This window comes from Azolla caroliniana, unplaced genomic scaffold (genome assembly GCF_043228905.1).
Source record: "Azolla caroliniana isolate FFs.n. ecotype wild unplaced genomic scaffold, voAzoCaro1.0.p SCAF_12, whole genome shotgun sequence".
Classification (NCBI taxonomy): Eukaryota; Viridiplantae; Streptophyta; class Polypodiopsida; order Salviniales; family Salviniaceae; genus Azolla; species Azolla caroliniana.
In genome coordinates this window covers 18,738,807-18,749,839 of record NW_028230447.1, presented here as the reverse complement: position 1 = coordinate 18,749,839, position 11,033 = coordinate 18,738,807, and the positions used below count along the sequence as shown (strand labels likewise).

At 46.0% G+C, this 11,033-nt stretch overlaps 2 protein-coding genes across 2 annotated transcripts; both read left to right on the top strand.

Moving 5' to 3' along the window:
* Positions 1-6,127: 6,127 nt before the first annotated feature.
* LOC147857355 (uncharacterized) lies at positions 6,128-10,370 on the top strand (the record flags this gene model as incomplete). Its single annotated transcript, XM_087328157.1, has 5 exons — positions 6,128-6,206; positions 7,431-7,453; positions 9,578-9,616; positions 9,718-9,882; positions 9,954-10,370. Coding segments are annotated over 5 exons (723 nt in total), but the record flags the coding sequence as incomplete, so codon positions are not given.
* Positions 8,257-9,171, top strand: LOC147857356 (uncharacterized). The gene has a single exon (XM_087328534.1). It carries the CDS (start codon positions 8,257-8,259, stop codon positions 9,169-9,171), a length of 915 nt encoding a protein of 304 aa, XP_087184660.1.
* Positions 10,371-11,033: the final 663 nt, after the last annotated feature.

The following is an 11,033-nucleotide window of genomic DNA, read 5'->3' as shown; positions in this document are numbered from 1 at the left end:
GGCCGAGCCGTTGTCCAGCACCTTGGTCTCCATCCGTGCTGCCGTGATGTACGGTTCTCCTAGTATAACCGGATGTGAGGACGTCTCCTGCACGAAGAAGTGCTGGTCAATCTCGACATCGCCGATGTTTACTCGTACATTCGGGCAGGCTCCATGCAGTTCTTCGGTGCCACGCGTCGCTGCCCGTATCTTCCATCCGTGCTTGGTGTTGATCGGCCATTTCCCTTTCTTGTAGAAGTCCATGGACATCAAATTGATTTCTGAACCGTGGTCTACCAACGCCACCACCGGTTCATGAACCTCTCCGATCTTCACGGGGGTCTCCGTAGTCGCTCTGGCCCAGTGCGGCCTCGAATAGTGGCTCTCCACCAACTCGTCATCCAGCGTCATGTCCTCTATGTGCGTCGTTCGCACCTCCACCGGCTTCTCCGGTTCTTCCTCCATTGACAGCCTCTTCCTCTTCACCAAGTCTACGATGGAGTCGTGGAACTCCTTCTTGGCGATCCCGAGCGCTTCCCTCAGCGACAGTTCCACCTTGCTGTTGAGGATTCGTTCTTCCAGGACCTTTCGCAGGTCCGGGGTTCTTTCGATTTCTGTGCCCAGCCGGTATCCGCCCCTCTTGGGATTATCCTGGGCGCCAGTTACACCGGCCTCATTCCGCCTTTGCCCGAACCGAGTTTCATATCGTTGCGAGGGCCGAGCCCCTCCGGTTTTCCCTATCCGCTTGTCCTCCACTAGAGCCTCGTAGTTTTGACAAGCGGCTTCGACGAAGCCCGTCTTTTCTTCCACCGGGTCACTCCACCGGGTCACCTCCCAGACCCGTTTTTCCGCGCGTTCCACCTCTTCTTTCCTTAGTCGTGCGCCGACGAGGCCTTCTAGCATCGTCGGGCAGAATCCGGCTTTGTTCGTCTTCGGGGCCTCGCCACCTCCGACCCGAATACCAACTGACGCCGAGTAGTGGACGGTCTCCGCCTCCTCCATCAACCTTTTCCTACCCCCTCGCCCGACGTTCAGATTCAAGGCCCTTCGGGTCTCGCTGGCATGCACCCGACCGTTCCACAGGTACACCACGTTGCTTCTCACCGCCTCGGCGAAGTCCCCGCAGTCCTTCCGGATGTGCCCGACCGCATCACACCACATGCACATGTTTTCATCCAGAGGTCGTCGGTCACGGGCCTGTTCGCCACCATCCCTCCGTGGCTGGGCGATCTGGAGATCCTTTACCATCCGCGTTAGCTCCTCCAGAGCTGCTCCCCCGATTGAGCCCTTGACCATGCCGGTTGAAGCCGACCCGGTCTCCAGCCAATCTCGGGTCTCTTCCCTTCGCGTTGGTGGTGTTGGCTCGAGCTTCCTTGCTGCGACAGAGCCCGCCCTTGTCGACCCTTTGTCAACCCATTCCCGCCGTTTTTCGAAACGGCCACAGACCCTTTTCACCACGGCCCAGTCGGCCGTTAGCCCGTCGTCAGTCTCCAACAGGAGGCCTACCTGCTCCCAATCCCGCTCGTCAACCAACTTAACAAACAATAGGACACGGCTTGTGTCCAGAACGGTCTGGTCATGCACCGAGAGGCGCGCGAAGCGTTCCTCAAACTCCCGAAGGAGCACTGACGCATTCCTTCCTTTGTCGGGGGTCTCCACCCACTCCATGAAGTCCCGCTTCGAAAGTCGAAGCGCATCTTCAAGCCCGTATCTTTCGAGGAGCCGACCTTCGAACTCTTCCTAGGTCCGGCTCTCGGCCCGTACCTCGAGCACCTCCGCATGGATGCCCGGCATCGCCACTCGAGGGAATCCGGCTAGTTGCCTCTCTTTCGGAATGTCCCTTATTACCATCTCAGCCCGGTAGGACGCCACGTAGCTCGTGGCATCCTTCCCACTAAACCGGCAGATCGTACCGACAACCGCCTCGATAGCCCTATCAAGGGCGCCGGTGCCTTCGCGCACACTCACTATACAGTCCACAGCCGAAGCCATGGCTTCTGCAAGGTCCGACCCCCTCATCTTCTACTCCTCTGCCGCCTGTTCACGTCGGGTTCACCAAATATGTCGCGTTGTTACGCGCGTGCGTGGAGAACAAGATGGGACCACTGGGGTCTTGCACCGAGGAATAGGTGAGAAGAGAGAGAGAGAGAGAGAGAGAGAGAGAGAGAGAGAGAGAGAGACGCTCACACACGGATAGACAAAGAAGCGCGCGGGAACGCAGCCCGATCAACACAAGAGACACATGTTGGGGTAGGAGGTAGAGTATAAGAACACATATATAAATATATGTATGCAGATGACTTGGACGGTTACAGCCGATCAGGTCGGCGAGTCGGGTGTCGACGCCTAATCACCCACGCATACAGGGGAGCAAGATGGAGATTCTCCTGGAAGCACACGGGCGTTCCACGGAGCAGAATCAACCTCTCAAGAACCTGCGCAAAGAAAGCTTATGGAGAACGAAAGAGGAGAAGAGCTCGGTTCCAGTCCGGCAGCACTTCGTCCCCTCTAGCGCGCGATCCCTCTCTCCCCCATCTCCCTCTTTTTTATAGCTCAAAGAGGGAGGCCATCTTGCCCGTTTACATCACATTAATTCTCTATCCTTTCGGATAGAGATACTCCTCGATTCTCCCTATAGAATATTGCTACCTAGGATCTAACCTTTGCGCCTTCCTACCTACTATACGACAAGGGACGTGCCCATGTGTAAGGGCCGGTTCACACACACTATACACGGTTTGCGCCTGGGGACGGTTTTCTTCACGACAACGGACTTTGGGGAAAGGATCGGGTCGGATCGGACAGCTCGTGTGAGTACAAAGTACAAGATTGTGGACCGGAAGGTAAGGCTGGTCGCGACACCCTTGCCGGAGGGCAGCGAGGAGCAGATAAAGGGGGTCGCGTCGGACCCAAGTTTACGGAATCCGGCTGGCATAGGGCACCGGTTCACCGACATAACGCTATGGGAGCTCAAGGTCGGTGGGGGTGGCTTACGACTGACGGCGGAGGAGAACAGGTTTCGGAGAATGCTCGGAAGGCATGGGAAAGCCTTCGCGTTCTCGCCGGAGGAGATTGGGTGCGTAGACCTGACGATCGTCGAACCGATGGTGATCTTTACGGTACCGCATGTACCGTGGAATCTCAAAACAATTCCGGTGCCGAGAGCTCACATATCGAAGTTGATGGAGCTTCTGAAGCAAAAGGTGGAGATGGGCATCCTCGAACCGTCGAGTGCCCCGTATTCGAATCGGTGGTTTACGGTGCCGAAGAAGAACGGCACGCTGCGCTTCATTCAGGACCTGCAACCGGTTAACAGGGTGACCATCCGTTATGCAGGGATCAGACCGACCATAGACGAGTTCGCGGAGGCCTTCCCTGGGAGGTCGATCTATTCGGTCGGTGACTTGTACTCGGGGTACGACCAGTTCTAGCTAGCCGTGGAGAGCAGGGATGTCACGACGATGCGAACCCCTCTCGGCCTAGTACGGATGTGTACCCTACCAGATGGCGGGACGAACTCGGTGGCGCATATGGTGAACGCAATGAACAAAGTGCTGAGGGACTGCATCCCGGACATCACCATGCCATTCTTGGACGACATCCCGATAAAGGGGTTTCTAGTGGGAGATGCGGATGAGATTGTCGGCCCGGACGGATGCCGGAGGTTCGTAGTGAACCACATCAACGACCGCAAGAAGGTGCTGCAGAGGCTCGAGAGTGCACAACTCACCTTCTCCGGAGAAAAACTGGCGTTCGGGCAGTCAGAGATCTTGGTGGTCGGACACCTGTGCGGGCCTTACGGTAGGAAACCGTCTCCGGCAAAGGTAGAAGCCATCTCCACAATGAAGGACGACTGCGGGTTGGTTACGGAGGTCCGCAGATTCTTGGGGGCGTGCGCGTTCTACCACATTTGGATTCCACACTATGCGCATGTTGCGGAGCCACTCTACGGGCTATTGAAGAAAGGGCATAGGTTCGAGTGGAGGACGGAGCACACGGAGTCGGTCCGAATACTAAAGGAGGCGCTTACTGTAGCACCAGCTCTCCGTAAAGTGGCTTATGGCAAGGGCGTCCCCATCTATGTGACGGTGGACTCGAGCCCGACTGGGATCGGGTGGGTGATCAATCAAGAGGATGATGTTGGCACGAGGTTCCCCATCCGGTTCGGCGCGAAGGTCCTCAGTGAGCGACAACGAGGATACGCCCAGGTTAAACGTGAACTCTGGGGTATCGTATCGGCGATGAAGGCCGATAAAGACTACCTGATCGGGATAGAGGTAATAATCGAGACAAACTGCTTGCCGATTCTCGGCATGGTTTCTGGATGCGTGACGCTGGACCTGGCAATGCTCAAGTGGATAGCGTACATGAAGTCCCTGAATCCGGAGATACAACACATTTCCGGAAAGGACAATGCCATGGCCGACATGCTCTCAAGGGCGAGGTTCGAAAACGAGGACGACATGGTTTCAGAGGACAAGGAAGTCGGCGTAGATTTCTTCGAGGCGGCATATGTGACAACCAGAAAGGGGAGCACTCCGGCGCTTAACGAATTCGACGAGAGCAAGTATGACGGGGAGTGGCTCCAGATCGGCGGGCTCCTGAAAACAATGACAGCGGACACGGCGTGGACAAAGGAAGAGACCAACCGGATCCGGAAGAAAGCGTACCGATTCTTCCTTCGGGACGGGTACATATGGAAGCACCTGAAGAAGAGGGACGACATCCCGCTCCGAGTGGTGGCGAAGAAGGAGGAACAAGAGGAGTTGCTAGAGGCCTACCACGAGAGTCCCTGGGCCGGACACCACAAAATGTGGGCCACATTTGAGAAGCTAAAGGGGAAGTACTGGTGGCCGGGACTGTACCAGGATGTGCATAGGTTCGTGACGACTTGCAAAAGCTGTCAAATGCACTCCATAATCCGACATCGGGACGAGCTTCACCCGACCTACCCTCCGACTGTCCACTTCAAATGGATGGTGGATTTGGTGACGATGCCGATGGGGGTAGGACAAATGCGGTATCTGGTGCTGGCTCGGGAGGATCTGACGAACCAGGTTGAAGGCCGAGCGCTGCAGAACAAATCGACCACGGCTGTGTGCCGGTTTCTGATCGAGGACGTGATATGTCGGTATGGGAGCGTAGGAAAGATCGTGGTTGACCGCGGAGAGTTGGATGCGCAAGAGGTTGAAGAGCTGTTTGACCGACTAGGGGTCAAACTCTCGCTCACCACATCGTACAATCTAGAGGCTAACAGGAAGGTGGAGCGCGGACACGAGCCGATCGTCAAAGTGCTAGTACGGGCGTGTGAAGGCCAACTCGGGAACTAGCCGCGACTGGTACCTTATGCCTTGTGGGCGGACCGAATTACGATGTACGGACAAAAGCCGATCATGCCAACGGAGCGAACCATTTCCTCATGGGCCACGGTGGACTGGAGAGATGAGATGAGTCGGGAGGAGCTGCTAGCGGCATGGATTCGACAGCTCGAGCGAAGGCCGGAGGACGTGGAAGGAGCCGCGGAGAAGCTTCGGTTGGCAAGGTTGAAGAACAAAGGGCGGTTTGACCAGACTCACCGACTGCGACCGAAGAAAATCGAGGAAGGCGAGTGGGTCCTAGTGTATGACAGCAGCCTCGACAACCAGCACAGGGCAACACGGAAGTTTGCAAGGAGGTGGTTCGGGCCTTACGTGGTCTCAGGCGCAACGTTGTTTACGTACGCGTATTTAACATATCAATACGTATAATACCTTCTTATTTGTATAGTACGTACCATACGTCAAAGTTGTTCATTCAAATGTCATATACATTCGTCTAATACGGTATTTAATGTACCTTTAAAAAAATACGTATAGTACGTATTTATAGAAAATGTGAGTAAAACCCTAAAGAAAGCAAAAGAAAAGAACAACTTTAGTAAAATAGAAGGAAGGAAGAAAGACGGATAGAATAGACTTAGAAGAAGAAGAGGAAGAAGAAGAAGAAGAAGAAGAAGAAGAAGAAGAAGAAGAAGAAGAAGAAGAAGAAACAGAAAAAGCAGAAGAAGAAGAAGAAGAAGAAGCACTAGAAGAAGAAGAAGAAGCAGAAAAAGCAGAAGAAGAAGAAGAAGAAGAAGAAGAAGAAGAAGAAGAAGAAGAAGAAGCACTAGAAGAAGAAGAAAAAGAAGAAGCACAAGAAGAAGAAGAAGAAGAAGAAGAAGAAGAAGAAGAAGAAGAAAATAAAATCAGGTTAGTGAATATGTTTCTTTCTTTTATTTTTTATGATTAAGTATACCTCCCATTTTGTTGTATTCCAATGTCAAGTTGTATGATAATACCAAATGACAAGGGAGATTTAATTTTTAGTTGATCTAGTTTACGTATGCTTGTGTCCAGCAATCTATCTATTCCACAATAATGCATCTATACAAGTAACAAATTGGTAGACAATTGTAATTGACGTCATGCAATAAAACTCTCCTCTTTGCAAGTGTTGAGATCAAATATTATAGGAACCATGTGTTGAAACTCAAACATGTATGTATACATGTAGACAATGTGTTCAAAATCTTTCACAATTTGTAGCATTAGTTAATCCTTTGCTTATTGATTTTAGTGGTTGTATCCCATTTGAATTCATTTCAGAAATTGATCATTCTAATTTACTTTCCATGTTACTATAAATGACATTGGTTTCCAGAAACATTGAAGATCTCAATTTCGTGTCATGGGAAAAGTGCTTGGTCCTTTTTTAATGATGTCCCATTTTTTATCATTTGCAATGCATATTTATTTTTGTTAACAACTACTCATTTTTTGGAATATCATGGTTTTGGTTGTCTGCTTTTGAATGTGATGGGTATGAATAAATGTGCACTTGCTAGAACCCTTTCAATACAGCCTCCATATACATGGATTGTCCTTTATCTGTAGGCCCTAATAAACCGCACACTTTTAGGACATGGGCAATGTATATGCATCCGGAAAGATTCCATCAACTTGCATTTTATCGAAAGAATCTAATGCTTTCTCAGTAGTTCTATACTCAACAAACCCTCCAATGAGAGCATTCCTTTAAGACACAAGAAAAGGTGAAAGTGTTTGGTAGTAATAAGTATCCCCTCATCTTGTATCTTTTCAAAGCTTTTCAGTGCATCCTCAACGGGTCCATGCTCAGCATATCATGCAATCAATGTTGTCCATAATACCACATCTCGATTGGACATTCGGTTGAAAACATTTTGCACTTCCACTATATATCCACATTTGACATACATATCTAGCAAAGCACTATGAATAAATAGATCTTCATCGAACCCTTTCTGTACATCTTCAAGATGGATTTCTTGACCAAATTCTACTTCCCTTTTGGCTTCCAAACTTGTTGAATTTTTTGCTTTTATGCATGTCGTTATTACGTTAAGCATTAAGGCTCTTTAGTTAAGTTATGGTAATTTTTGCTTTCTTTTTTAGCTTCCAAAAGAGTTGAATTTTCTGTTTTTATACATGTCCTTAATTGTAACATTTTCTTGTATTTGCTTTCTATGAATAAAAGATACTCTTGAGTATCCTGTAGTTGCTTATTTAAAGTAGTATAATCCTCATCCTCCCTGAAGGTTGATCTATTCAAAGTTTTTAGTTCTTCGATTTGCTTTAATGCATTCATATAATCTTGCTCCTCAATGTCGTAAAGAAGGAAAATGCCGCCCATTAAGAACAAATATTGGGATACATGTTGCCTCAATGTCGTAAGAAGTCAAACAGGAAATAGGAGTTGGAACTGTAAATTTTGCAACAAACATATGCATGGGTCAGCAACACGAATGATTGCTCATTTAATTGGAAAACCTAGCCATGGAGTAACGAAATGTACCAATGTCCCCAAGGAAATGTTGATTGACCTTACGTGGAAGCCAAGCAATTGGCGAAGAAGAAGATATAGTAGCAGAGATCAACTCATTCAACATGCCTGAACAAGGTATAGACACAAGCCTACAATAGGTGTCTTGATTACTAATGTTTAAATAATTGTAAATTATTTATCTTGAATTTTTTTTTCTTTTAGGTGTTTCTACCTCATGCTCGTCTACCTTTGTTGATGAAAGTCAAAGCATGTCATGTATGGGTGGTGGTAGTCGCCAACCATATCCACCAGCAATTATAGTGAAACAACAACCGTTGCGTAAAGGACATGTGTTACAAATGCAAAGGAAACAACATGCAAACGTTATGGAGGTGAGATGTATCATTGAAGCAAATTTTGTCATTTAATCTATTAAAAACACCATGTTGGTGGAACATGTTAGAAGCTTTCTCTACAATTGGAGAGAAACATAATGGAGTCACATATAATTACATGAGGACGAAAGGCTTGAAAAATGAGGTTATATCCTTGCAAGCAAAGTTAGAAAGGGTAAAAGGATTATGGCCCAAGTATGGTTGTTCTATATTAACAGATGGATGGGTTGATGTTTCTCATAGGCAACTTGTAAATGTCCTCGTATCATCTTGTTATGGGACAATCTTCCTTAAGTCCATTGATTGTAGTCATGCTAATACAACACCAACAGTTGATAGCTCTTGGTTAGCTGAAAGAATTTCAGAGGCAATTAGAGAAGTTGGTAAGGAAAATGTGGTCCAAGTCATTTCAGACAATGCATCTAGTTGTGTCCGCATGGGGTCTTTGCTAGAATCAGAGTTCCCTAATATTGTTTGGACTCCATGTGCAACCCATTCTTTGGATCTACTTTTGGAGGACATTGGTCAGCTGCCTTGGATGAAAAGTATTATGTTGAAAGCAAATAATATCGTACGTTTTTTTTGCAAGAAGAGGAATGCTAGGAAAAAAATTTCTGCTCACAATAACCTCGCCATCTTGAGACCTTCTAAGACAAGGTTTGGTGTGATGTACCTTGTCATACAACGTTTGCTCAAAGTTTGGTATCCTCTTGAGCAAACAGTGGTGAGTGACATGTGGAGGTCTTGGTCAGATTGCAATAAGCCAGATGCCATGAATGTAAAGAACTACATCCTTGATCCTACAACTGAGTCCTCGTTTCAAGTTTTTTTGACCCTAATGGCACCATTGTATAGTGTTTTACGACTTACTGATAGGGAGGGATCCACTATTGGTTTGTTATATGAGTTTATGCGAAGAAGCAAAGATGTTTTAGCAAAAGGAGTGGAAGAAAACATCCCCCACAGATCCAAGTAAATTTCATATTTATTTTAATTTTTTATGGTTTCCTAGCATTAAACCTCCAAATGTTTTCTCATGTTTTAAGATCAGATCATTTTGTAATTACTAATACCCTTTTAGGTACGAAGATGTTTTGAAGTTATTTGACATACGATGGAAATGGTTCAAGAGGCCGATCCACCTTGTAGCTCATTTGCTGCATCCGATGTGGAGAGAGGAGGCTACATTTATTAACCCCGAGTTAATGGATGCATGGATGAGCTATACAGAAAAATTGTACTCGACACTTCAATGTGATATCTTATTTCGTGAATTGCATGAATATCGAAATGGTACAGGGACATTTAGCTATGCATTAGCACGTGAAGAGATATCTATGATGATGCCAGTCACATGGTGGGAAAATTTTGGTGGAAGAACTCCAAAGCTCCAAGCATTAGATGTCCGCATATTATCCCAAGTAAGTGTCAAGTTTTGAAAAAATGATCAATTTTATAGTTAAGTTCTAAAATACGGCACTTTTGTGTACTACCTTTTATTTCATATTTTGTTTTCTATTAGGATTGCTCTTCTGGGGCAACAAAAAGGAATTGGAATGCACATGCTCTCGCACATACAAAAAATAGAAACAGACTAAAGGTAGCACAACTTGAACGATTGGTATATGTGCGAGAGAACTTAAGGCTAGTTCGCAAGTTTGAGACTGTGAATGCATCTCCAATGCAGGTATTGTTTTATTCACTTCTTATAATTTACATTCCTCAAATTTCGTTAAGCTTTTATAATCTTGTTTGCAGGTGAATCCAAATGAGATAGATGTCTCTAAGACTCCTGATATTCCATCTATTAGCCACGAGAATGATATGGATAGAGAATTCTATGAAACTTATTTTCAAGAAACAATGAGCATGAGAAGAACGACAAGGAGCATGACAAGATCACATACAACAACATCAAGAGATGGAGTCCCTATTGATCGAATACGGAGGCAGAGGCCAAGAAGAGATGATGAGCGGTCTTCTTGTAATAGGAGAATAACAAGATCAAGTACATTTGCTTCTTTACCACCAAATGATCAAGATAATGTCAATGGAATAGAAGAAGCAATTCATACAAATTATGATGATCTTACTGACGAAGAACCTATGTTGATGTCATCAACTAACACTGAATCTGATGATGAAGATGGTGATTGTGATGAGGACGAGATCTAATGACTAATATTTCTGATTTCTATACATTATTACTAAGCTCAATAGCCATATGTTACTTTTCTTTGATCTAAGCCCATTTTGGTACATTGGAGTCTTGGACATAGTTCAAGTTATGTGTTCTTAGAAGTCAAATATCTGATGTTATGTGTTGTTAAGGTTTTTTTCTAAATTTTGTTCCTACAATGCATTCTATTTCTTTGACAAAATGCAATGTAAGTGTATCTCAAATATTTGATGTTATGTGTTCTGAAGGTTTTTTCCAAATCAAAAGATGTGGTCTTTTCTTCAATAGGTATGTTGCACTTCTTGTCAAAGTGTTGTTTTTGTCAAAAGTACGATTTTTTTTGTAGAATTTTAGCTTGTCATGACTCATCATGTGAATTCCCTCAATCATGTGAGGGATATACAATTTTTGCTTCGTGGCCTTGGCTGTTGTTGTAAATGCCCAACAAGTTTGGGTTTTTTTTTACCTAACAAATATCTATTTGATTTGTTGATTTGTATCCTTTTGATTCTCATATTTGCTCGATTTGCCCTTTAGTACTTTTAAGATGCAACTACAGACATGGAATGCTTCGTTACATTGCATATACACGGTTACAATATTACAATATTACAAATATTTTTTAAGAAAGTAAATAAATTTCAAATTCTAGAAGTATT

Excerpts from the sequence above, each read along its gene's own strand:
- LOC147857356 (XM_087328534.1), top strand. The coding sequence starts at position 8,257 with ATGTTAGAAGCTTTCTCTACAATTGGAGAGAAACATAATGGAGTCACA.